Source organism: Nelumbo nucifera, chromosome 1 (assembly GCF_055504915.1).
Source record: "Nelumbo nucifera cultivar China Antique chromosome 1, China Antique-T2T, whole genome shotgun sequence".
NCBI classification, from domain to species: Eukaryota; Viridiplantae; Streptophyta; class Magnoliopsida; order Proteales; family Nelumbonaceae; genus Nelumbo; species Nelumbo nucifera.
The window spans coordinates 208,975,032-209,002,709 of record NC_142649.1 but is presented as its reverse complement, the minus strand read 5'-3'; the positions used below and the strand labels follow the sequence as shown (position 1 = coordinate 209,002,709).

General features: G+C 40.0%; 1 protein-coding gene across 27 annotated transcripts in view; it reads right to left on the bottom strand.

Moving 5' to 3' along the window:
- The window catches only part of LOC104585617 (uncharacterized), a 133,385-nt gene that overhangs the window by 79,032 nt on the left and 26,675 nt on the right, over positions 1–27,678 (bottom strand). For all 27 annotated transcript variants that reach the window (XM_010242560.3, XM_010242557.3, XM_010242561.3 and 24 more), the window contains 4 exons: positions 21,525–21,613; positions 21,341–21,453; positions 21,157–21,199; positions 20,947–21,038 (listed from right to left, as the gene is read on the bottom strand). In XM_010242560.3, the coding sequence (XP_010240862.1) occupies positions 20,947–21,038; positions 21,157–21,199; positions 21,341–21,453; positions 21,525–21,613 (337 nt within the window). The remainder of the gene's footprint in view (positions 1–20,946; positions 21,039–21,156; positions 21,200–21,340; positions 21,454–21,524; positions 21,614–27,678) is intronic.

Here is a 27,678-nt window from a genome sequence, read left to right as displayed (position 1 = left end):
CTTATTACTCCAGGATTCTATCTCAGGGGGAGAGTGGTGAGCAGGGTGTTTTTGCTCAGGAAATCCCATTGCCTATTCCTATCACCGAAGGGGAGTGTAGTGAGGGGGGCTGTCTATAGGACCCATTTTGTGTCTATGGATTTTACCTTCTTTGAGGATGTCCCTTATTACTCCAGGATTTCATCTCAGGGGGAGAGTGGTGAGCAGGGTGTTTTTGCTCAGGAAATCCCATTGCCTATTCCTATTACTGAAGGGGAGTGTAGTGAGGGGGGCTGTCAAAAGTGCAATGAGTTGAGGGTGTTTCACAAATGATGGTGGAGGCAGGTTAGTTCCGGTGATGAGCATTCAGGTATTACACTCTCTGTACCTACAACTACTACATATGATATGCCTACCACCACCGTTGAACCTCAGCCTCCTACAAATGATCTTTCCAGTCTCCTCTGCAGCACTAGACTCAGGTATTACACCCTCTGTACCTACAACTACTGCATATGATATGCCTACCACCACCGTTGAGCCTCGGCCTCCCACAGATGATCTTGACCTTCCTATTGTAATACGTAAAGGGAAGCATCGTTGCACCTCATCTACTCTCAATTTCTTTCTTATGACCACCTCTCACCATCATATATGTCCATTACTGTTGTACCTATTCCCAGATCAATACAGGAATCCCTGGTAGTACTTCAGTAGAAGGAAGCAATGAAAGTTGAGATGGATGCACTTATCAAAAATGATACTTGGGAGCTAGTAGATCAGCCAAGAGAGAAGAAACATGTTGGGTGCAGATGGATATTTTATAGTAAAGTACAACACAGATGATTCAATTGAAAGATACAAAGCTCAACTGGTTGCTAAGGGATACACACAGACTTGTGGTATTGATTTTGTAGAAACCTTTGCACCAATTGCCAAAATGAACATGATCAGCATGTTGTTGTCACTTGCTGCAAACTTCTTATGGCCGTTGTTCCAGATGGATGTTAAAAATGCTTTCTTGAATGGTGATCTATAAGAAGTCTATATGGAATTACCTCCAGGCTTCTATGATAAAGCTAGTCGAAAGAAAGTTTTCCGAATGAAGAAGGCATTGTATGGTCTGAAACAGTCTCCAAGGGCATGGTTTGACAGGTTTAGACGTGCCTTGGAGAAATTTAGCTATGTACAGGCTCAATTTGATTACACTGTTTTTCAAGAAAACAGGTTCAGCTTTAACTCTCCTGGTTGTGCATGTTAATGATAGTGTGGTGACAAGTAGTGATAGTAATGAAATTAATTCTCTCAAGAAGCTACTCAGTGAGGAGTTTGAGGTAAAGGATCTGGACTGCTCTAGTTTGTCCAACACTAAGATACATTCCTCCACCTCTTGATCTAGCAAAGGTCTTTTGAAGTTAGGGCATCAAACCACCTGTTCACCTCTAACCTCATACCATTGAGCAATCAACACCTATTCAGCCAACCCATACATTTACCCCACTCCAATCATCTGCCCAAAATCTCACTCTAGCCTCACCTATACGGACTGCTGATGTCATCCGATGGCAGCCTGATGTCAACAATTTGCCTCTAGGTAGGAGATCAGCAAAGAACCAACTCCCAGATGCTTCTACCCACTCTGATACCAAGTTGTAGAAACTAGGGTTTCAAGAGAGAGAAGGAAAGAAGAGAAGAGAAGAAGAAGAAGAAGAAGAGGAAGAAATAGGAGAGGAAGAAGAGAGCAATGTGTCGAGAGGTGTGTGTTGTTCACTTTTCACACCCTCAAAAGTTTACTTTACAATTTGAAAAAATAATAATTACAAGAAGGCCCCTATTTGGGTGCCCAAATACTGAGAGAATATAAGAAAGGAGAAAAAGACCAAAAGACCCCTGTTTAACCATTCTCAACACTCCCCCTCAATCTAAGCATATATGTCAATCATGCCCAACTTGTCAAGGTTCTTAGCAAACTTTGGATGGTGAACACTGTTTGCTGAAATAGAGTTGTCGAATGAGAGAAGAAGAAGAAGAAGAAGAAGAAGAAGAAGATATGAGATGGGCGGCAGAATTAGTTCTCAGCCAGCCCTAATCTATTATATATAACAACATTACATAATGTTACATAAATAGACCAGAATGCCCCTGATTAGTGGAGGGACACCTAGTCAAATAAACACTAAATAAGATTAGGCCCAGTAACTAAGGCCCAATAACTAATGACTTAAGACCCAACAAAGATAAACATACAAATTAAGACAGCCGAACCAACACTCCCCCTCAAGCTAAGCATGGATGTCAATCATGTTTAGCTTGCCAAGTAAGTCCAAGAATTTCACTGTAGCTAGCCCTTTAGTCAGAACATCTGCAATCTGCATCTCGGAGGGAGTATAAGGGATGTAGAGTTCTCCTGAGACGATTCTTTCTCTGACAAAGTGACGGTCTATCTCAATATGTTTAGTTCTATCATGTTGCACTGGGTTATTTGCAATGTTAATGGCAGCCTTGTTGTCACAGTACAACCTGAGAGGACACTCAATCTTTATTCCAAGTTCACCAAGCAGGATCTTAAGCCATAAAAGTTCAGCAACACCATGAGCCATAGCTCGATATTCGGCCTCTGCACTAGATCTAGCAACCACATTCTGTTTTTTACTCCTCCAAGTAACTAAATTTCCTCCAACAAAGGTGCAGTACCTAGAAGTAGACTTCCTGTCCCCAACTGAGCTAGCCCAATCTGCATCAGTATATCCTTCAACTTCAATTTTACTGTTTTTTCTGAACAGAATCCCTTTCCCCGGGCAAGACTTCAAATATCTGAGGATCCTTTCTACAGCTTTCATGTGAGGGATTTTAGGAGTGTGCATGAACTGACTGACAACATGTACAGCATAAGCAATGTCAAGGCGAGTGAGGGACAGGTAAATCAACTTCCCCACCAGCTTTTGGTATCTTTCCTTATCAAGGTAGTCCTCTCCTACTGACTCCTGTAGACCATGATTCTGTTCTATTGGAGTATCTGCTGGCCTACACCCCATCATGCCTGTCTCTTGAAGAAGATCAAGGATGTATTTCCGCTAACATATATAGATGCCCTCTTTGGATCTTGCAACTTCAATCCCAAGAAAGTATCTCAGTTGGCCCAGGTCTTTGATCTCAAATTCAGTAGCCAAGACCTCCTTTAGTCTTTTAATCTCTTCCTGATCATCCCCTGTAATTACCATATCATCCACATATACAATAAGTGTTGTAAGTTTGCCATTTTTCTTCCTTATGAATAGGGTATGATCTGCCCCACTTTGAGTGTAACCCCCTTTCTTCATGGCCCCACATAGCTTCTCAAACCAAGCTCGAGGGGACTGCTTAAGGCCATATAGGGCTTTTCTCAGTCTACATACCTTCTTGCCAAACCCATAACCTGGTGGAGGATCCATGAAAACCTCTTCATGCAGGTCGCCATTCAAGAAAGCATTCTTCACGTCCAACTGATGTAGCTCCCATGAGAAATTTGCAGCTAATGATAATAGAACTCAGATTGTGTTGAGTTTTGCCACCGGAGCAAAGATTTCTTTGTAGTCGATCCCTTCTTTTTGAGTGAACCCTTTTGCTACCAGTCTAGCCTTGTACCTTTCAATGGACCCGTCCTCCCTATGCTTCACAGTGAACACCCACTTGCTTTCATTAAGGCATTCATTTCTTCATCCATGGCCTCTTTCCATTTTGGGTCAGATACTACCTCAGAATACCTAGTTGGAACATGCACAGAAGAGAGAGCAGACACAAAAGAACAATAACGGGGAGACAAATGTGAGTAAGACACAAAATCAGCAATGGGGTGTCTGATAGTACAAGAACGGGTAGACTTACGAAGGGCAATAGGAAGATCCAAGTCAGAGGAACTAATAGGATTACCTTGAGTTTTTGAGACAGGTTGATCCGAGTCCAATTGGTTGCTGTCATGAGTTAGAGGGCCCTTCTTCCTTCTGTTGTAGGTGATTCAGATATCTCTTTGCAGCCTGCTTGAGTCTTCAGTAACATCTGCAACATCACTAGTAGTGGCTGGTACAATGGGAGCCTCACTAGATTCACCTGGGATACTACAACTAGGTGGATCAAGAGGAGAAGATGGAAGGTCTGAGGTAGAGAGAGGCACAAAGAAAGGGGGAACAGAAGAATCCTCTTCAATCCCACTAGTCTCCCCCTGAAGAGGATTCTGGGAAGAATGAAAATAGGATTGAGACTCAAAGAATACCACATCCTTTAACATATTTTTTCTTGGTGACTGGATCATAACACTTGTATCCCTTCTGAGTAGGAGAGTACCCCAAAAAGATTCCCTTTGTAGCCCTAGGATCCAATTTGGTCTTCTTCGGATCCTTGACATGTATAAAGCATACACACCCAAAGACTCTCGATGGAAGAGAAAAGTTAGGAAGATGGGGGCAAAGAACTGAGAAAGGAGTTTTCATCCCCAATACCTTGGATGGCATTCAATTTATCAGGTATGATGCAGTAAGGATTGCTTGAGACCAATAGTCTTTTGGAACTTTGTGCTGAAATAGTAAGGCTCGAGCAGTCTCCAATAAGTGCCTATTCTTGCGCTCAGCAAACCCCATTCTATTGGGGGGTACTAGCACAAGATGACTGATGAATCATTCCAGCATCCTCCATAAACAGATTCAAGGACCTTTCAAAGTATTCTGCAGCATTATCTGACCTGAATTGTTTGATTTTTGTGCCAAACTGTGTTTCAATCATTTTGCAAAAAGTCATGATTACCCGCGGCACTTCTTTTCGTGTTTTTAATAAGTAGATCCATGTGCATCGAGAATAGTGATCAATAAAACTGATAAAATATCGAAAGCCATCAATAGAAATAATGGAAGAGGGGCCCCAAACATCGGAGTGGACTAAGTCAAAAGAAGCTTGAATTTCATTACTCGAAGTTGAATAAACAGTTCTACATTGCTTTGATAGTTGACAGACTTCACAAAATAACTCTTGACTTGAAACACCTTTGAATAATTCTGGAAACAATACTTCCAATGATGAAAACGGTAAATGACCTAGCCTAGCATGCCAAAGATGTAAACTAGCTATTGACTCCCCATTGGACTGACTACTAGTAGCAGATGTTTGTAATGCCGAACTGATGTCTGCATCAAAGTAGTAGAGACCTCCACACTCATGACCGCTCCCAATCGTTCTCTTCGTCAATCTGTCCTGAAAGACACAATGGGTAGGAAAAAAGGTTATGCTACAATTCAAATTTTTGGTAAGCTTTGAAACAGATAAGAGATTTGAAGAAAGATTGGGAACATGCAAGACAGATTTGAGTGAGAGGTCCTTGCTTAGGTCAACCACTCCCTTTCCAGAGATGGTAGAGAGAACCATCAGCAACCCTCATGTTATCTTGGCTAGACATTAAATGATAGGAAGAAAATAGGGAAGACATGTGTGTCATGTAGTCAGTTGCACCAGAATCAATAATCCAAGAGGCAGGATCAATAGTACTAGTTGCACTAAAGGTAGAGACAATACCTGATCTGGCAAGAGAGGAGGATGGAAGAGAATTGGTCCTTAGACGGGCTAGGGCCTGGCTAAGTACCTCTACCTCATCGGCAGTAAAACCCAAGGACCCGATTCCGGGGGAATTAGTAGTCTGTCCCATGGAAGAGAAAGTAACTGTGGATGAGTGTTTTGAACCATCATCACTGTGACCCGTAGCCAGATTCACACTTGCAGATTGACCCTTCTGATGCTTCTTATCTTTCCTCAATGCAGCTGGCTTCAAATGCGGATGGAGAACCCAACAGGTCTCTTTCACATGCCTTTCCCCTCCACAGTAGGTGCACTTCAAATGTCTCTTGTCAGAGTGTTTGTTTCCCCTTTGATTTGTAGAGATTAAGGCCGAATGTCCCACAGACTGTTCAGGTAGTTTAGTTTGAGTATCAACCTGCATCTCTTTTCTTCTCACCTCTTCATTCCTCACAAGGTAGTAAACATGATGTAAGTCTGGCATTTCATCCCTTCCTAGAATTTGGAACCTTATGCTCTCATATATAGGATCTAGGCCAGCCAGAAATTTAAATGCTCTATCCTCTTCAACTTGTTTGTCATGCTTTTCCTTGTCTCTGGCATTCTCCCAATCAATAATAAGGTGGTGATCTAACTCTTCCCATAGTCCTTCTAGTGTAGCAAAATATGTTGCAACACTCATATCTCCTTGCCTCAAGGCAACAATGTCTTGATTCAGTCTGTAAATTCTTGCATTATTCTTTTTCTGCCCATAGGTTTTAGAAACTTTTTCCCATATCTTGGCAACCGTGGAGAAATGTTGAACAGTCCTAGCTACTCTTTGAGTCATTGAGGCAAGTAGCCAGGACATAACTGTAGCATTCTCCTTGCGCCAAGCTGCATATTCAGCACTCCCCATTTTGGGTTCCTTCTTCTGCCCGTCCAATTAACCGGTGAGTTCCCGGGATGTGATGAACAACATGGCTGAGACAGACCATTCTCTGAAGTTATACTCATCCAACAACACACTTGTGATCTGTAGGCTGTGCAGATTTGGATTCTCCAAATTAGGAGACCTCCCACAAGCCCTAACATTTCTAGAAGACACTTCCCCGGATATGGAAGACATCTTCTCCTACTCGTAGAGTCAAGACTGTAAACACAATATATAATGAACTGTTTCACACTTACGGAGCTTGCTACACTGTAAACTCAGTCCTGAGAACCCGACACAGAGCTGAAACACCGAGTACTACACTACACACTGTGCCCTAATTACTGATGTCGCAGATTATAATCTATTGTGCTACCTTATACTCTCACCCACGAACAGTTCTAGGACTGCTGAGATTCGTCCTTTCTCCTAGATCTGTTTTACACAGATCTATCTTAGCCGAATGGCTACAATCTGTTGTACTGCGTCTATTAGGGCATCAGCCTCTGGGTCTATCTCCCCTTGGGCCCTACAACCAAGGGAAACCCTAGATGTAGGTCCAGCTGTGTTCTGCGACCAACCCTAGGGTTTATTTGCAGCAACCAAGAAAAAGAAGAGAGAGAGTTAACTGCGAGTAGAAGAAAAAAGGCGGCTGCTGTAACCAGTCAAAAGATTAGTGCTCTGATACCATATTTGCTGAAATAGAGCTGTCGAATGAGAGAAGAAGAAGAAGAAGAAGAAGAAGAAGAAGAAGAAGATATGAGATGGGTGGCATAATTAGTTCTCAGCCAGCCCTAATCTATTATATATAACAACATTACATAATGTTACATAAATAGACCAGAATGCCCCTGATTAGTGGAGGGACACCTAGTCAAATAAACACTAAATAAGATTAGGCCCAGTAACTAAGGCCCAATAACTAATGACTTAAGACCCAACAAGGATAAACATACAAATTAAGACAACTGAACCAACAAACACCTTTAGTGAGGCAATCATCTAGTTGGTCTTCTGACCTTACAAAAGGAAGGCAAATCTCTCCGCTAGCAATTCTTTCTCTAATAAATTGTCTATCCACCTCAATATGATTTGTGTGATCATGTCGGACAGGATTGTGAGCAATATTTATGGCTGCTTAATTGTCACAATATAGTCTCATTGGAACATTTGCTTGGATGCCCATCTCAGTCAATAAGGTCTTCAAGCAAAGTAGTTAAGACACTCCATGAGCCATTGCCCTGTACTTTGCCTCAATACTAGAACAAGCAACCACAGATTGTTTCTTACTTCTCCAGGAAACCACATTGCCTCCAATTAAGGCATAATAACCGAATGTAGATCTTCTATCATCGATGGAATACAACATCCCTTTGCCAAGGCATCCTTTCAGGTAGGCTAAAATTCTGTTAACTACCTGCATATGAGATGTCCTGCGTTCATGCATATATTGGCTAACCACTCCAACAGCATAGGAAATGTCAAGCCTAGTCAAACAAAGATATAGAAGGCGTCCCACCAATCTCTGATATACCCCCTGTCTGGAAGAACTTCTCCTTCAGTAGAGTTCAACTTGTGGTTGGGATCAATTGGAGTTTCTAAAGGCTTACACCCTAATTTCCCAACCTCGTGAAGCAAATCAAGTACATATTTCCTTTGTGACAAAAAAATCCCCCTCTTGGATCTTGCAACTTCAATGCCAAGAAAGTATCGGAGATCACCAAGGTCCTTAATCCCAAATTCAGAAACAAGGAATGACTTTAACTAAGAGATACTTGTGATATAATCACCGGTCACAACAATGTCATCAACATATACTATCAACATTGTTACTCTACCATCAACTCTTCTAATAAATAAGGTGTGATCAGCTTGAGATTGAGGAAACCAGTCAAACCATGCTCTTGGAGACTGTTTTAGCCCATACAAAGACTTCTTCAAACGGCACACTTTTCCATCACTGTTAGGAAAACTTACCCCAGGCGGTAAATCCATATACACATCCTCTTGTAAGTCCCCATTAAGGAAGGTGTTCTTTACATCCTTTTGATATAAAGGCCACGAGTAATGGGCGGCAAGAGACATGATTACACGAATAGAGTTCATTTTAGCAACTGGAGCAAAGGTTTCCAGATAATCAATGTCATAAGTCTGAGTGAATCCTTTGGCTACAAGTCGAGCTTTGTATCTTTCAATTAAGCCATCTACCTTGTGCTTAACAATATAAACCCACTTACACCCAACAGGAATCTTATCTTTAGGGCAATGAACAACCTCCCAAGTCTAGTTCTTTATTAGGGCCTCCATTTCTTGGTTCATAGCTTCCTTCCGGCGGGGGCACTGCATTGCCTCTGTAACATTGCGAGGGATGAAAACAGAAGAGATAGCAAAAATATAAGCACAATAGGAAGGTGAGAGAGCATCATAAGACACATAGTTAGTGATAGGATGCTTGCTACATGTTCTCTTCTCTTTTCGAATGGCAATAGGAAGATCAAGGTCAGAATCAATAATAGGATCGTCAGGAGGTTCAAGATTACCTGATTCTGAGGAATCAGATTGTGATGGGCATTCTGCTTCAGGAGCACCCTCTTACTGTTCCCGATGAAAAGCTACTGCTAGGACCGAGGTCGATACACAAGAGGAGGAGGAGGAGAAGGAATAGAGGTAAGAAGAGAGCAAGGAATAGAGGTAAGAATAGAAAGGCAAAAGGGAGTCCGATCTTCACTTGCATTTTCCCCCTGAAGAGAAGGACAGGATGATTGGAAAAAGGAAGAGGATTCCAAAAAGGTAACATTCTTAGAAGCATATCTCTTACTAGAGAGAGCATCAAAGCATCTAATAGCCTTTCTAGACTGGAGAGTAACCAAGGAATACACACTTAACTGATTTAGGATCAAACTTGCACCGGGAAGGATTCATATCATGAATAAAACAAACACAACCAAAGACCTTAAGGGGTAGATTAAAAGGAGGTTCATCATGGAAGAGTAGTTGATGAGGAGAATGAAGGTTAAGGACCCTTGATGGGAGTCTGTTAATGAGATACACAGCTGTCTCAACAGCAACACCCCAGAAATGAATTGGAACATGAGTTTGGAATAATAAGCCTCGTGACCACATGCCTGTTTTTTATTTCAGCCACCCCAATTTGTTGTGGAGCATGACTACATGAACTTTGGTGAATAGTGCCCCTGTCTTAAAGAAATCTATGCAAGTGATGTTCAAAGTATTCCTTGGCATTGTCAGATCTTATAATCTTAACTCTTTTCTCAAACTGTGTCTCAACCATATTCATGAAGTTTTGAACAATCATAGGAACTTCATCTCTAGTTTTCATCAAATAAATCCATGTATACGAACTGTAGTCATCAACGAAGATAATGAAATATCTGTACCTCCCCCCCATACAGGGGACAGCATATGGGCCCCAAACATCAATATGGATCAAGTGGAAAGCAACATTACTTCTTTTACTGCTTGTAGAATGTGTTTCTACATTGTCTAAATAAATGACAAACTTCACATTCAAAATTCAATTTGGACACAGAACCAAACAAGTTTGGAAACAAAAAGCTTGACAGAATTGACAGACAAATGACCAACACGACAATGTTGTAATTTCAAAAGACTCATTTTCTCATTGGAACAAGACTCAGTCTAGCTTGACAATCCATGCTCTAAAAGTCCATCCAAGAAGTAGACTCCATCCACTCCATGCCCACTACCAATCGTCTTTCCCGTGCTCAAGTCCTAAAAACACAATGGGTGGGAAAAAGGTCATTGAGAAATTGTGGGATTTTGATAGAGAACTAACAGACAATAAAGTTTTTTGTAGCTGGGGCACATGTAGAACAGAGTCAAGAGAAAGGTTATTAGTGATTCTAACTTCACCTTGACCCGAGATTGGGGTTTGAGATCCATCAGCAACAGTAATCTTGCCCTTCCCCATTGTTAACTTATATGAGGTAAAATGTGAAGGCATACCAGTCATATGGGCACTGGCCCCAAAGTCTACAATCCATGGGCTAAAGGAGGTGGAGCAAGCAAGTGTAGTACCTGTCTTGGCATATGAACTAGATAGATTACTAAGTCCAGAACCAAATGAGGAGGATGTACCACACTTCTCTGGCTGCAACAATATATTCCTGAGTTTGTCCATCACATCAGCGGATTCAAGCACATCCAAGGGCTGAGCATCATTACCAACTGTAGCCAAGTGAGCATTGCCCTTCTTCCTGGTTTTGTACTTCTCCGGTTTTAGATGAGGATTGAGCTTCCAACACCTTTCTTTAATGTGTCTTGGCTTCTTGCAACTCGCAAAAAACATCCTCGACCTTCTCTACAATGGGATGTTTGCTAGTATTTTGCTTGGGTTGAGATGACATAAAGGCAGAATGATCACTCACAGAGGATTACATCATGGCGGTTCTTTGGCTTTCTTTCCCTCATACAAGAGAGTAAGCAGTAGCAAGAGAGACAACGCCTGCACTAAGAATGTGTGGCCTAGTGAAATCAAACTCTAGGTTTAAGCCAGCCAAAAAATCAAAGACTCTATTCTCATCTATGTACTTCCGATACTACTCACCATCTTCAGGGTCCTTCCAAACTAGAGCTTTCAAGTGATCCATTTCTTCCCAGATAGACTATAGAGAAGAGAAATACATAGCAACAGATATCTCCCCCTGACGCATACTGCAAGCTTCCCTCTGAAGTTGATACACTCTAGAAGTATTGCTAACTTGGGAATAAGTAGCAAATACCCTATCCCAGATATCCTTGGCAGATGGAAGAAACATGTAATTTCGGGCAATATGAGGTTGCATTGAGCAAATAAGCCATGCCAACAAGGGAGTTATCCTGTTCCCACCTTGCAAATTTCGGGTCTTCAAGACTCAGCTTCACTTCCCTTCCCGTGATGAATCCCAACTTACCCCTCCCAGTAATGGTAAGTTTTGCAAACTGAGACCACTCTAAAAAATTAGTTCCATCCAGTTTAACAGTAGTTACCATACCACTGGAAATATCTATAGTTCCCGAGAGAACATCAAGAACCATCTGAAAATCCTTAGATGATTCCATATTCTAACAAGACACCTTTTAACCAACCAAAGAGGACCCCCAACACTTTAACCGAGGTTCTAGACCCAAAAACTAGGTTACCACACGGTTAAGAACCAAAGGAAGACCCAAAAATCTAGGTTGGCAACAAAATAGAGGGAGAAAAAAATCTCCCAAAAATCACACAGAGCTTAGAAAATTACAGGACCACTTCTCGTCAATACCAAATTGAAAAATGACCTAAATTGTCTAAGTTTTACAGCAGAAAAAAATCAATAAACCTGTTGTACATGGCTCAACATCAGATCTGGAATTTCTGTGATTTTTTCCTTGAAAAATCCACCAAAAATCATAGAAGCTTCATATAATGACAAGAGTCATGCCAAAATTTTTCTAAAATCAAGGCGAATCAAACTGTGCTGGTTTCATAGACTGCCGCCGACACCTGTACGGACTTCTGATGTCATCCAGTGGCGGTCTAACGTCAGCAGTTCACCTCTGGGTAGGAGATCAACAAAGAACCAACTCCTAGATGCTTCTACCCGCTCTAATACCAAGTTGCAGAAACCAGGGTTTCAAGAGAGAGAAAGAAAGAAGAGAAGAGAAGAAGAAGAAGAAGAAGAAGAAGAAGGAAAGGAAGAAGAGAGCAATGTATCAAGAGGTGTGTGTGTTATTCACTGTTCACACCCTCAAAAGTTTACTTCACAATTTGGAAAAATAATAATTACAAGAAGGCCCCTATGTGGGTGCCCAAATACTGAGAGAATATAAAAAAGGAGAAAAAGACCAAGAACACCCCTGTCTAACCATCTCAACACTAACCAAACCCCTAAACTCCTCGTTAAATTTCATAATGTCTTCTAAACACTTACCCCGTAAGAGTTTGCCACCTCTCTTGGTTCCCACATAAATCTCACCATCCCATACTTCCCTACCATCAATCTTCCCCATAAAGACTCCCTCTCCCTATCCAAAACAAACCTCCACAACCATTTACCCAGTAGAACTTTATCAAATGTTTTTATTCTTCTAAACCCTAGTCCTCCCATCTCTTTTGACCTAAAAACCTTTTCCCACTTTACTAAGTGAAACTTGTTACTTCCCCTTGCCCCTTCCCAAAGGAAGTCCTCTGTAACTTGTCCATCTTGTTGGCCATTTCTGATTGGATCTTCAACAATGAAAGGTAATAATAAGTAGGTAAGCTCAACAACACGCTTCTAATGAGGGTACTCCTGCCTCCCAGTGAGAGGTATCTTACCTTCCACCTTTCCAACCTCATCTCCACCCTCTCTACAAGAGGTATTCAAGTTTTGATTGAGGCTGATTTAGCCCCAACTGGGAGGCCCAAATAGGAGAGATGTATCTCCCCTATATGACACTCCAAGGCTGTTGTAAACTGCACCATCTCTTTGTTTGCTGAAGTACAACAATAGAAGAGGAAGAAGAGAAGAGAAGAGAAGAAGTTAGAGAATGGGCGGCAATATTGTCTCAGCAGGCCCTAGAAGCTATTATATATATTTACAATAAGAAGTTACAGAAAAAGACTAGAATGCCCTGATTAGTGATGGGACACCTAGACATAATGAAGAAAAATAAAACAGGTTTAGGCCCATAACACACTAAAGAACTTAAACATAAAAGATAAACTAAGCCCACCAACACTTTAACCACTCGAACCAACACTCCCCCTCAAGCTAAGCATCGATGTCAGTCATGTTTATCTTGCCAAGTAAGCCTAGGAACTTCACTGAAGATAGCCCTTTTGTCAAAACATCAGCAACCTGCATCTCAGAGGGAGTATAAGGAATGCACAGTTCACCCGAGACAATTCTCTCTCTTACAAAGTATCGATCAATCACAATATGCTTAGTCCTATCATGCTGTACTGGGTTATTTGCAATGTTGATGGCAGCCTTGTGCCATAGCCCGATATTCAACGAGGACCATCAACCTTCAGCCTAAGCTCACCAAGGAGAGTCCTAAGCCATAATAGTTCTACAACACCATGTGCCATAGCCCGATATTCAACTTCTGCACTAGATCTTGCAACTACATTTTGCTTTTTACTTCGCCAAATAACCAAATTCCCTACAACAAATGTACAATATCTAGAAGTAGACTTCCTATCTCCAACGGATCCAGCCCAATCTGCATCAATAAATGCCTCAATTTCAATTTTATTGTGCTTTTCGAACAAAATTCCTTTTTCCTACACATGTCTTCAAATACCTGAGGATCCTTTCCACTACTTTCATATGAGGAATTTTTGGAGAGTGCATGAACTGGCTAACAACATGTACTGCATAAGCTATATCTGGTCAAGTAAGAGATAGATATATCAATTTTCCCACCAGCTTTTGGTATCTTTCTTTATCAAGGTAGTCCTCTCCAACCTATTCCTAGAGATAATGATTCTGCGCTATTGGAGTATCTGCTGGTCTACTCCCCATCATACCTGTCTCCTCTACAATATCAAGGACATACTTTCTTTGGCATATATAAATGCCCTCTTGTGACCTTGCAACTTCAATTCCAAGGAAGTAGATGGCCTAAATCTTTGATCTCAAATTCAGATGCTAAGAACTCCTTCAATCTTTTTATCTCTTTTGGATCATCTCCCATAATCACCATATCATCCACATAGACTATAAGTGTTGTAAGCCCATTATCCTGTTTCCTTATGAACAAGGATGATCTGCACCACTCTGAGTGTATCCCACTTTCTTCATGGCCCCACAGAGCCTTTCAAACCAAGCTGAAGGGGATTGCTTAAGTCCATATAATGCTTTCCTTAGCTTACATACCTTCCCATCAAAATCATAACCAAGTGGAGGATTCATGAATACCTCCTCATGTAGATCACCATTCAGGAAAGCATTCTTCACATCCAACTGATGTAGCTCCCATGAGAAATTTGCAGCTAATGACAATAGAACCCGGATTATGTTAAGCTTTGCAAGCGAAGCAAAAGTCTCCTTGTAGTCAATCCCTTCCTTCTGAGTAAACCCTTTTGCCACTAGCTTGGCCTTATATCTTTCAATGGACCCATCCTCCTTATACTTCATAGTGAATACCCACTTACACCCCATAGTGCTCTTCCCTTCTAGTAGATCCTCTAATTCCCAAGTCCTAGCCTTCATTAAGGATTTCATTTCCTCATTCATAGCCTCTCTCTATCTTGGGTCAGGCACTGCCTCTGAGTACCTAGCAGGGACATGAACAGGAGAAAGAGCAGACACAAAGGAATAATAATGAGGAGATAAACATGAATAAGAAATTTATTCAGCAATGGAGTGTCGGGTAGTACAAGAACGGGTAGGTTTATGAAGAGCAATAGGAAGATCCAAATCAGAAGTATGAATGATAGGATTAATTACCTAGAACCATTGAGACGGATTGGTCTGAGTCCAATTGATTGTTGCCATAAGTTGGACTGCCTGTTAGTGTTATCAATCAAATCCTCAACATCCGGAGCAATAACGGGTTCAGTGGGAGTCCCACTGGATTTGGGTAGTGAGGAGCAGTAACAGGTTTAGTGGGAGTCTCACTAGATTCACCTAGGCAACTAAAATTGGGAGGATCAGGAAGAGAAGATGGAAGACCCGAGGCTGAAAGAAGCACAAAGGAGGGAGAAGAAAAATAAGGCAGCTATAAATATTGCTCGCAATCCTGTCCTACATGATAGGACCAAGCAAATTGAAGTGGACAAGCACTTCATAAGAGAAGAACAAGAAAAGGGAGAAATGTGTACTCCTTATGTCAACTCCAAGGAGCAACCAGCCAATGTTCTCACAAAAGGGATTCCATACTTGTGGCATAATGAGTTGTGTGACAAGTTGGGCATGATAGATATATTCAGCCCAACTAGAGGGGGAGTGTTGTTAGAATTAGTTTTTATTTCTATTGTTAGAGTGTTATCAGTCTAGGATGCTGTCAGCATGTTCTTTTCTTTGTTTAAGTTCTTATTATTAGGGTGGCCCACCTGGGGCATGTTAGTAATTTCTCTTTTCTTTTATTTTACATCATGTTAATACAAATAGGAAGTTGGGAGCCACCAGCTTTGGTTTTTGACTCTCAAACACTTTCCTTCCTTTCTTCTTCTCTCCTCTCCTCTCTCTCTCTTCTAGAAAGAAAATAGAAACCAACACAAGAGCTAAAATGAATATCTGGTATTAAATACAAGATCATTTTTTTACCAATAACAGAGTTTCATTAAATTTAATATAGAACATGTGGAGACTCTGTAATTTGATGCATCTTATTAGTATAGCCCCTGTTGTATATTACTTATACATCTTATTCTTCTTTTCTCTTTCTACCCTATATAGTCATTCTTGTAATTGTATATATCTTTTAATATATAAAATACTCTTTGAGGTGGGGGTCAATTCATTCTTGACACCTCTAAGATTACTCTTGTTCTTTTCTCTATTCGGCCAAGAGTGTTCACATGGTATCAGAGCAAGTTGCTCTCTGATCTATTTTCTCTCTCTCTTGAACCTCAAGAGAAACAGTAATCCTGTCGTATTAGGGCTGTTTTGATCAACCCTTTTTTGTTCAGTCTACTTTGCGCAACCAGGAGGAGAGATTTCATTACATCTCTCTTGGGAGACATTGGTTTGAGGCTAAACTTCAGATCTGGTGTCGCCTAGACCAGATCTATTCTCCCTACAAACAGCATCTGATTTAGTGAAGTCTTCGAAAGAGTTCTAATCTTCTTCTTGGGGCGGCAACACTGTACAGTTTCCTTTTCTGGACTGCAACAGCTTTGGACTTCAGATCTGGTGTCGCCTAGACCTGATCTATTCTACCTACAAACAGCATCTGATTTGGTGAAGTTTTCGAAGGAGTTCTAATCTTCTTGGGGCAGCAACGCTGTACAGTTTCTTTTTTTTTACTTAAGGCCTTCTACATCAGCCTATGATTTGAGTTTTTCTCTCCAGATTGAAGGGTTCTATCAAGCTCTTCTAAACCCTAAACTCAGTTTCTAGTTTGGATTTTAAGGACTGTTTCGATCAGCACAAGATACCTCCTTGTTCTTGAAGAAGATGCCTGATGTGTTGGTAAATCACAGTTTTCTCTCAATCGGCTGACTCGATCAACCTATAACCCTAAGTCTGGTGTCAACCTAGGGTTTTCTTGCTTCCCATTTACTTGATTCAGACTTCAGATTCATATTTGAAAGGTTTTAGACTCGACAATCTTAAAAGCTTGCCTTTTTTGGACTGTCTTCTTGAGTTCTTGATTGCTGAATTTGGTTGTCTCTGATATCCTTGTGCCTAGACTGTTGTTTTCTTGCTGAAATGGCCTCTGATAGAGACGATATTATTCCTATAAAACTGGAAGGATCTACCTATGAAATTGACACTGCTGCTGTAGCACATGGGAGTAAGAAATCTACTACTGGTGGTGATTCTTTTGTTAAAGGTGATTCTCTGGCATCTATGGTCGAGGAAAACATTCGACAACTGGTAACATCTGCTACTTCTTCTGCTCTTTCTGCTATTGGCTTACCTGGTGAGTTTTCTGGTTATTGTGCTTCTCCTTCTCATATTTGGATCATTGACTCTTGAGCTACCAACCACATGACAGGAGCCTACCCTAACCAACCAAGTAACCTTACTGAAACCCATCACAAACATATTGTTACTGCCAATGGTGAAAAGTTAAACTTCATTGGTAGTAGTGATTTGTCTCTTAAGCTTTCACCCACTGCATCTTTCCCTCTTACCAAGACCCTTCTTGTTCCTAATCTCACTACAAATTTGATTTTTGTTGGCCAATTAGTTGATGAAGGTAACATTCTCATCTTCTCTCAGGATGGATGCTTGATTCAGGACCGGAACACTAGAAAGGTGAAAGGAAAGGGGCACAAGTTGGGCCGTTTGTTTGCATTGGAGTTCAAGAAGTCTCAAACAGCATCATCATCATCTTATTTCAGTTCCTCCACTTCTAGTTCCTTTCTAAGTCATAGAAATAATGTTTGGGACTTATGGCATAAACATTTGGGTCATTTACATGCTGAAAAATTAAAATTTTTGTTTGATTCAAGCCTTATTAAGAATAGAGTTCCTTCCTTGCACACATTTGATACATCTTGTGTTTCTTGTTGCTTAAGTAAGAGTCGTACCTTACCATTTCCTCACATATCTGAGCATGCTACCTCTCCCTTCGAGCTTATACATAGTGATGTCTGGACTGCATCTGTCACTTCTTGACTTGGATACAAATATTTTGTGTCATTCATTGATGATTGTACTAGGTACACATGGATATACTTTCTCCGCCACAACTCTGAGGTGTTCCCAACATTTAAGCTATTTCATGCTATGGTACAGGTTCGATTTCAAACACAAGTGTGTATTCTCCGTTCGGATTCAGGGGGAGAATACACTAATGGAGATTTTTTATCCTATTTGAAGAACCATGGAATACAAGTGCAACAAAGTTGTCCAGATACTCCTCAGCAGAATGGTGTGGCCAAGTGCAAGAACGGACATATCCTTAATGTTGTGAGGACATTATTGCAAGAGTCCCATACTTCACCTTCTTTTTGGGTAGAGGCAGCCAGTACAGCTATTTTGATCAACTATATTCCTTCCTCTGTTCTTGGTAATATGTCTCCCTTTCAGAAGTTGTTTGGTCGTTCTCCAAATTTATCTATGCCTTGTGTTTTTGGATGTGTGTGCTTTATTCATCTTCCCTCTCGTGAATGCTCTAAATTGTCTGCACAGTCTGTCATGTGTGCCTTTCTGGGTTACAGTCCTAACCACAAAGGATTACTTTGTTTTGATCCCCCTATTCGTCGCATTCGTATATCACATAATGTTGTTTTCCTTGAATACAATTCCTTTTTTGATGGAATTGCTAGACTGTCTACACTGTCTGTTTCTATTTTTCCAAACTTTGATTTACAGGATGCTCCACCTCCTTCTGCTGAGAAGGACCTTCTCGTCTTCTCTCGCAAGCGGTTACGTGATACAGCCCTTGTGCCTACGATTCTCCTTCCTCCCAATTCAGATCATCATCTTACCACTGCTCCTATAAGTGATACATCTACTTCAGACACTCTACATACTTCTATTCCTCTTCGTCGTTCTACTCATATATCTAGACCTCCTAACCTCTATGGTTTTCCTTTTAAACCATAGCTCTTTGTCTATTGTCCTATCCTCCACAGATGTTCCTTGCTCCTACCAGGAAGCTAATAGTAGCCCTCATTGGAAGGAAGCCATGGATGCAGAGATTCATGCTTTACATGAGAATGACACTTGGGACCTTGTGCCTGCTCCTCCAGATGCATCCATTGTTGGAAGCCGTTGAGTTTGCAACATCAAGCTGAAATCTGATGGATCTCTTGATCGATACAAGTTAGTTGCCCAAGGATATAGTTAGGAGTATGGTATCGACTATGAAGAAACCTTTGTTCCTATTGCAAAGATTACCACAGTCCGTGTTCTTTTAGCAATGTCTACCGCTCAGTCTTGGACCATATGCCAACTTGATGTGAAGAATGCCTTTCTTCATGGTCAATTGAAGGAGATGGTCTACATGAAGCCTCCTCTTGGATATTGCAGTGATCCTTCTTTAGTATGTCGCCTCAAAAACAAGCTGGATATATGGTCTAAAACAAGCTCCCCTGGCTAACTGCTGCACTCACACATCTCCATAACACTCTTCCTCTTTTCGTTGGCCACCTAAAGAAGTTAGAAACAAACAAGATCTGCACATCTGTCGGAGGACACCACCTACACCCGAACAATGAAAAAACACACCAACGAGGGAATAAACACCAATTAGTTCTTTTCATTTGGATTAAATCACAGGTATTGGTTCTTTCAAGAAAGACTTACTCTTGGAGGGATGGGCTTATCCTGCACCTCCTTAACAGGAAAAGGTGGCCCCAAAGAGTCAACATGTATAGTTAGAGCTTTGAAAAAGGAGGCACATGAGTAGGCACCATAAGGGTAAAGGGTCCAAATTCGGCTGTCAGTACAAGATCTAACACCCTTATGAATAGTAATAGGAAGATAAATATTATCACTTATAGGAAGGAAAGTGGAATTAGAGATACCTAGTTGAGGATGCAGATTTGCCTCACGAGAGCTTAGCAATTGAAGGTATATAGCTTCTAGTTCCATCTTTGGAGTGGAGATAGGGGACAACTCTTTTGGAAACAAGAGTACATACACAAGGGTTGAGGAGGAGGTGAATGAGACATAGGCATAGGAACTAGGGGTGATCACGGTTTGGTTAACCAAACCATGGGGTATTTTTTGAAACCGAACCAAATCAACCGGTTAACTAGTTAATCAATTTCAGTTTTTGACTGGTTCAGTTCTTTAGTTTCTCAATTTTTTATATTTATAATATATTTTATAGATAAAAATATATAATATATTATATTAAAAAATAACATATGATATATTATATATTATAAATAGACAATTATAAATATAATATATTTATATATAATACATATATATTTATATACAATACATAGATAATATATGATATATTAAAAATATAATATATAAGTATATATGCCGGTCAATTCGGCTAACTGCCGCTCTTTTAGGTTAAACAAAAACTGAACTGGTCCTTCGATTTTTCAAAAATACCGAACCAGTCAGTTTGGTTTTTCATTTTTTCCGATTTTTTATGAGCCCCTAATAGGAATCTCGATGATAGAACTTTGTTAATAACTTTATACAAGCTAGTCACCAAGCTAATTGGTCTGAACTCTTTAGGATAACAACTATTGGGTTTCTTATGTATCAAGAAGTTCTTTCTCCCCCCATTAACCACAACATGAAAGAATTTAGTGTTACCATCTACCTCCTTGATCCATTTATATCTAAATTTTTGCCTCTAATAAATTTAGTGTTACCATCTCCCCCTACCCCCCTCAAGCTGTCTTTGAGCTTTCCTTTAGTCAAATACCCTATTTAGCATTTGTAATTTCTCGTGAAATTCTACTATTTGTCACTTTGCAAGGTTCTAACAAACAACTATTTGTCAAAAAATTGTTTGAGTAGCAGACAGCCAAATTGTTTGGAGCATCAAATTTATAGATGAGATCGCAAGTTGGTTTTACAGGAGCATTTGGTTGGCAAATGCTACTTAGCTTTGGTACAAGAATCAATATAGAGATGTAGAGAAAAGGAGCATATTGCAATAATTAACCACTCTAATGTCTACAATGTAGATTCTAGTCATTATTATAAAAGATAGGGATTTCATGTTTCACTTTCTTGTGCCTAACTGGTACTGTTATGTGCTGAGAATATTCTGTTTGTCAATAAGTTATCACCTGATAATATAAAACATGCATAATTTGACATAATTGTGCATAAGAGAAGGACAAATATCAGTAAATCAATGGAAAAGTATACAAGACAAAAGAAAGAAAGGAAAATACACCATTCAAACTTTCTAACAGAGGGAAAATGAGAAACCTGACGCCCACTATCATCAATTGGTATGCACTCAACAGCAATAATTTTGTCAACATCATCAGCTGTGACTACATAATCTGGAACTGTGGCTCCTGATCAAAAAAATGCAAATACAAATTCTAAGAAGTATGCAGTATATTTTTCAAAACAATGATAAAAAAATAAATATAAAACATAGAAATGCTTTTTCAAACACATTCCAATGCATACCCTCAATATACTGTCTGGTGCCATTTTGAAGATGACGTACCCACTATAAAGACAATCCAACAATATCATTACAAGGAAATATTCTATAAATCATAGCCAATTGAAAGAATTCTGCTTATGGAACAGAAAATGTAAAGTAGAAGAAACAACAATTGGATGAAAAAGAAACAAGATCAAAAAGTACCTGAAATATACAAAGAGAAGTCCCACGTACAGGAAAGCCACATGCTTGCAGTGTATTTCCTGGTTTAGCCTCACCAATAATCTGAAAATCTTCTATGCTCGGCAAGAGAACTCCTGGTGGAAATAAATAATTTTAATCTCTAAAAGACATCATTTACCTATTATAGTTTGTAAAGAACCATTACCTTCTGAGATAGAGGAACCATGCTCCTCATCTGTAGTTGGCAAATGAAATTCAGCACCAGTCATTGGTGCAGTAAGTTCTTCAACCCCCCTGTGAAGATATGACCCCTTAGTATGTGCTAAAAGGACTTGCTGTCACCTACCAAAATAGCTACTATAATTCCATGGCCTGCGTATACATTAATTAGATATTTTTTTCATACATGTATAACCTGTATGAACACAATTTACACAAAAAAAAAGATAGAACACAGAACAACTTGTAACCTGAAAAGGAGATCTCTTGCTAAAGTTAGGTTTATCCAAATTTGGTCAAACTACAAACACTGGATATAGCCCTCAACAATCCACTTAGTCAAAATCTAAAATCTGTCAAATACTTGTGCATGGAAAATAGATTGTTTTGCCAATATACCTCTATTTTCACCAAAAAGCAACCTATCTAGACTTATATCCCAACTAGCCTTCAAATGTCATCAAATGGCTAGCTCATTGCTGGTAGAAGTAATTGATGGGCATCAATCCAGGGAGATAAAACAAACTAACTGACAACCTGGACAGCATAAGAAATGTTTGGCCATGTCATTGTAAGATAAATCAAACTGCCTATAAGTTGTCTTTAAAGAGTAGCATCATGTAGGGGTTAACCATCACCCTTAGACAATCCCAGATTGTGAGTCTATGTTATGGCATAAGCGTAGCGCTCATTGTCTTTTCAAACTTTTTAATTATTGTTTCCTCAGTTGTTTAAGCCTATGCTGGTGTCAAGTTTGGACTATGATACATGTTAGTTGGCTAAACATTGAAGTTCTTTTAATCTTAGTAATAAAAGAAGCAATTCTTTATTTGATCGTGTGCATACTGATGTGTAGGGACCTTATTCTACTCCTTCTATAGGTGGTTACAAGTGTTGAGCTATTAGGCCGTATGCTTTATTTCTTAGTTCTTTCTATATTTATAGAACTAGGTTGTTATTGGCCTTAGTTTATTACTTTCTTAGGTGTTTATTAGTGCAACCACCCTATTAAGGGCTCTCTTGTAATTTTACATTTTTAATGATTAGAACTAATATTAAGGGTGGCTGGGAGACTGTTTGATTATCTACAACCAAAACCCTATTTCTTTCTATCAACTTTTCTCTGGTGCTTTGAACCTTTCTCGGCTATTTTCTGCTCATTTTTCTTGGTATCATAGTAATGATCTTTCTCTTTTCTCTCTCTTGAGTCTGTACACTTGGGTGCTGCCGCCCAGTTGTAGGAGAATTTAGAGATCTCAGAGGTTGGTTTTGAAGCCTAGAAAGATTCCTGGAGATTTCTGCCCAAAATCTAGACTACTAGAGAACAATATGATCTTGGTCAAGGTAAGGGTTAAATAGGTGTTTTGAGATTGGTGCTTGGGACTTTGTACGAGCTATAGGTGAAACCCTAACTTCAGGAGTGGTGTTAACCGGAGATCAGTTGTCTGGGGTTTGTTCTATCCTTTTTTTTAGTGGCCTTCAGACTGATTTAATTCTGAAATTAGCAAAAATATTGTAAAAAATATAGGAAATATGTCGGAAATATTGTAAAAAATACAGACATGGTGGAAACATTGTGATATTTGCAAAAACATAGAATGCTATTTTATGTAATGATAAAAGATGCATAGCTAGACTGATGTGGACAGTAAGACAAGTTGCATGCAGTACCTCAAGTATACAGCAATAAGCACAAGAAATACCAAGCTGAAAACAACAAAATAAGTTGGATTTTTATGGGTTTCAGACCTGAACCTGAAGTAAAACTCCTCCTGAAACAGTTCCGCTACAGTAACAATGGCAGCAAGCTGGCCTCCCGCGCGGACAAGCAGCGATGGAGGGATTGGAAGGTGCCAAAATGGATCGACTCCTCAAAACCGAAGCTCCCAATGCTTGAAAACCCTAACTGGGGCTGAGCTACAGCTCAAACAAAAGGGAAAGAACCAAAAGACCCCTACAGAAACAGCCCCCTTCTCTTTTACAAGACTCACTAGCTTGCTGGACAAGCTAGTTAAAATATTTACACATAAGCCCCTAGACTATTTCCCTCTCACCAGCAACTCCTTAGGAACAAAACTAACTTCAAATGAACACCTAATAGATAACTTTTGTTACAAAAAGACCCAAGAGACCAAAACCCAACAGAAACCCAACTGCCCCTGACCAAAAATCTGACTTATAAAATGACGAAAATACCCCTGGTCCCAAACTGTCAACAAAGCTACCCAAAGACAACAATTTGGGAGACCACTACAAAAACATGCAAAACAGAACACATTCACAGTTTTTTTTCACATTTTTTTCATTTTTTTTCTTCTTTTTTTTTTGCCTCATCATTCCCGCCGGGTTAAACAAAGCTCGACCCCGTGCAAGCAGCAATTTTAGCAGCCTTGCACACGTTTCCATCTAGCTTCATAAACTCCTCTTCACTAATCCAAGATTTCTCAATTGATGGTTTTCCTTTCCATTTGACCAAGAACCTAAAATAGGCCCCATTTCGAGTGTTGGTGACTTAAACATCTTCTACACCCTCTACTTGTTAAAACTCATTAGAACTAATGGCCCTTTGTGCTTGTCCTCGCCCATCCTTTGTTGATGGTTCTAGATCCCCATGGTAATCAAAGCGGTCTACTACATTAAAAATGGGTGAAATGGACAAATCAGTTGGTAGCTTAATTTCATATGCATTGTCACCAAACCGTCTCAGCACTTGACATGGACCAATCTTTTTTTGCTTCAACTTATGGTAGGTACCAACAGGAAACCTCTTAGGCCGCAAATAAACCATGACTAGATCGCCCTCATGAAACTCCTTCATCCGACGATGCTTATCCTTAGCTTCTTTATACCTTTAGTTGCTTTCTTTCAGCTTCTGTCGTACATTCTCTTGAATCTCTCAAATGGATTCAGCAAAAGCTTCGGCATCATCACTCACTCGTCGCAACCCTGTTATAGGAGCTAGATCAACAACACTTTTAGGTGACCAACCATACACCACCTCAAAAGGAGTCTTCCCTGTAGATCTATTAACTGAATCATTGAAGGCAAATTCAGCTTGGGGTAGGATGAGATCCCATTGCTTTAAGTAGTCTCCAACTAGGCTCCTCAACAAGTTGCCTAGGCTTCGGCTAACCACTTCAGTTTGCCCATCTGTTTGTGGGTGAAATGTACTACAATACTGTAGCGTAGTACCCATACACTTCCATAAAGTTCTCCAGAAGTGGCTAAGAAATCTTGTGTCACGATCTGATGTGATAGATCTTGGCAATCCATGCAACCGAACAACTTCTTTGAAAAACAAGTTAGCTACATGAGAAGCATCAGAAGTCTTTTGGAAACAAATAAAGTGGGTCATTTTAGAGAAACGATCAACCACAACAAAAAGAGTCATTACCCCTAGTAGTTCTTGGCAACCCCAACATAAAATCCATAGTAATATCAGTCCATGGTGCTTCTGGTATGGGTAAGGGAAGATACAAACCTATATTTTGATGTTGCCCCTTAAATGTTTGGCACTTGTAACATCTATCAACATAATAGAATACATCCTTTTGTATCCTTGGCCAAAAGTACCTATTGGAGACCATTTCAAGTGTCTTCTTACAACCAAAATGTCCCTTGCAATGTAAATCAGCAATGAGTAATGCCCTCAATGATCCTGATGGAATACATAACCTATTGCCCATGAATAAGTAACCATCATTCCACACAAACTTGGCTCGAATGTCCTTGTCACCTGCTGCATAGCTTCTACAAATAGGGCCAAAATAAGGGGCATCTTGGTATTGGTCTTTGATGGAGTGGAATCCCACAACATTAGTAGACATTGTTGACACCAAGTGAACTTTCCTACTAAGGGCATCAGCAGCCTTATAATTCAAAACAAAATTATATTCTTGTAGAAAGTCAACCCATTAGCATGTCTTCCCTTTATCTTTTGTTGTGAGTTAAGGTGTTTCAATGCTTCATGGTCTGAATACAACACAAACTCCCGTTGGATAAGATAATGCCCCCAAAACTTCAGATCTTGCACAATGGCATAAAACTCCACATCATAAGTAGAATACCTCCTTCTAGCATCATTAAGTTTCTCACTAAATTAAGCACTTGGACGGCCTTCTTGGCAAAGGACAATTCCAATCCCAACATGGGATGCATCACATTCAACTTCAAAGAGCTTGTTAAAATCAGGTAAAGCCAATACCAGAGCCTTCATCATCCTCATCTTTAGCTCTTGGAAGCTTTTCTTAGTTTCAAGAATCCAAGTAAACTCACCTCCTTTCAAGCATTCAGTAATGGGTGCCACAATAGTGCTGAAATTCTTTATAAACTGACGATAAAATGTTGCTAGCCCATGGAAACTACGAATTTTAGTTAAGGTCTTTGGTGTTGGCCACTCTTGAATAGCTTGAACTTTTTCTTGATCCACCTCAATCCCCTTGGCTGAAACAACATACCCCAAAAACACCAATCGACCTGTCATAAAATTACACTTCTTCAAATTTATATATAGCTGATTTTGTCTCAAAACTTCTAGGATTGCTCTCAAGTGTTTTATGTGGCTATCATGATCTTTGCTATGGATGAGTATGTCATCAAAATAAACTACCACAAACTTCCCCATGAACAGCCTTAAAACTTGGCTCATGAACCTCATAAAGGTGCATTAGACAACCCAAATGGCATACCCAGCCATTCATAAAGTCCTTCCTTAGTCTTGAATGCAGTCTTCCACTCATCTCCCTCTCGGATACAAATTTGATGGTATCCACTCTTCATATCTATATTTGAAAAGACTTGTGAGCCAGCCAATGTGTCTAACATGTCATCAAGGCGGGGTATGGGAAACCTGTATTTGACTGTAATTTTGTTAATGGCATGGCTGTCAACACACATACGCCAACTACCATCTTTCTTTGGTATGACAAAGCTGGTACAGCACATGGGCTTAAGCTTTCACGAATCAGCCCCTTCTTCAACAACTCTGTAGCTTGTCTTTGGAGCTCCTTATGCTCCTTAGGACTCATTCTATAGTGGGGTAGGTTAGGCAATGCTGCTCCCAGCATTAAATCTATATGATGTTGTACATCTCTTAGGGGGAGGAAGGTCATTGGGTAATTCTTCAAGCATCACATTAGTATACTCATGAAGTAGCTTCTTCACCAACTCTGGGACAGGTGTTTCTTTGCTAACTTCTTTTGTAACCAGCACGTAAATAACATCCAAATTCCCGTCTTCTTGAGCTAATTTATTTGAGGTGAAGAGAGTAGTGGTTGGCTTTGTTTCCTTCTTTGGAAATGAATCAAGTTGCATTGGTTTAAGAGTTATCTTCTTATTGTCTTTCACAAAGTTGTATGTGTTCTTGTCCCCATAATGAATGGTCTTACGGTCATATTGCCATGGGCGACCCAAGGGAATATGGCATGCATCCATTGAGACAACATCACACCATACTGATTCTTCAAATGTGTTACCAATAGAAAAATTAACTAGGCATTTAGAAGAAACTCTTACCTCATTTCCTTTGTTGAACCACAAAATATGATATGGTCGGGGGTGTTGAACAGTCTTGAGCTGTAATTTATCCACCATCTCTTGAGAAACAAGATTCCCACTGCTCCCACTATCAATAATAGAGTTACACAACTTTCTGCCAGTTGTACAACGTGTTCTAAAGATATTCTTTCTCAACCAATCCCCTGGTAGTGGTTCTTGAGGTGCAACCATAGGATGTCGTATCACTAGAGCTTCACCCACAATATCCCCATCCAAGTTTTTTTCCTCTAAAGCATTAGCTTCAATAGTTTCAACCACTTGCCCATCCTCAACATGGCCTATATCATCTTGTTGTTCATCAGTGACTTCATTAATCAGATGTGTTTGCCCTTCAACCCTTCTCCTAGGACATTCATTTGAACGATGCCCCAGCTCTATACACCTAAAACATCTAATAGTAGGCTGCTGCCCTTTAAGAACTTTGCACTTGTGGCCAAACTAAACCCCACAAGTCTAGTTCTCTCTATTGCAACAAATTTCTCTTAGCCTTTATATCAATTAGATGTCAATAACATTTTCCTTCATGAAAACTTATAAGAAGATGTGTTACATGTGTACATGTTGCCGCCTCCAATATTCACTAT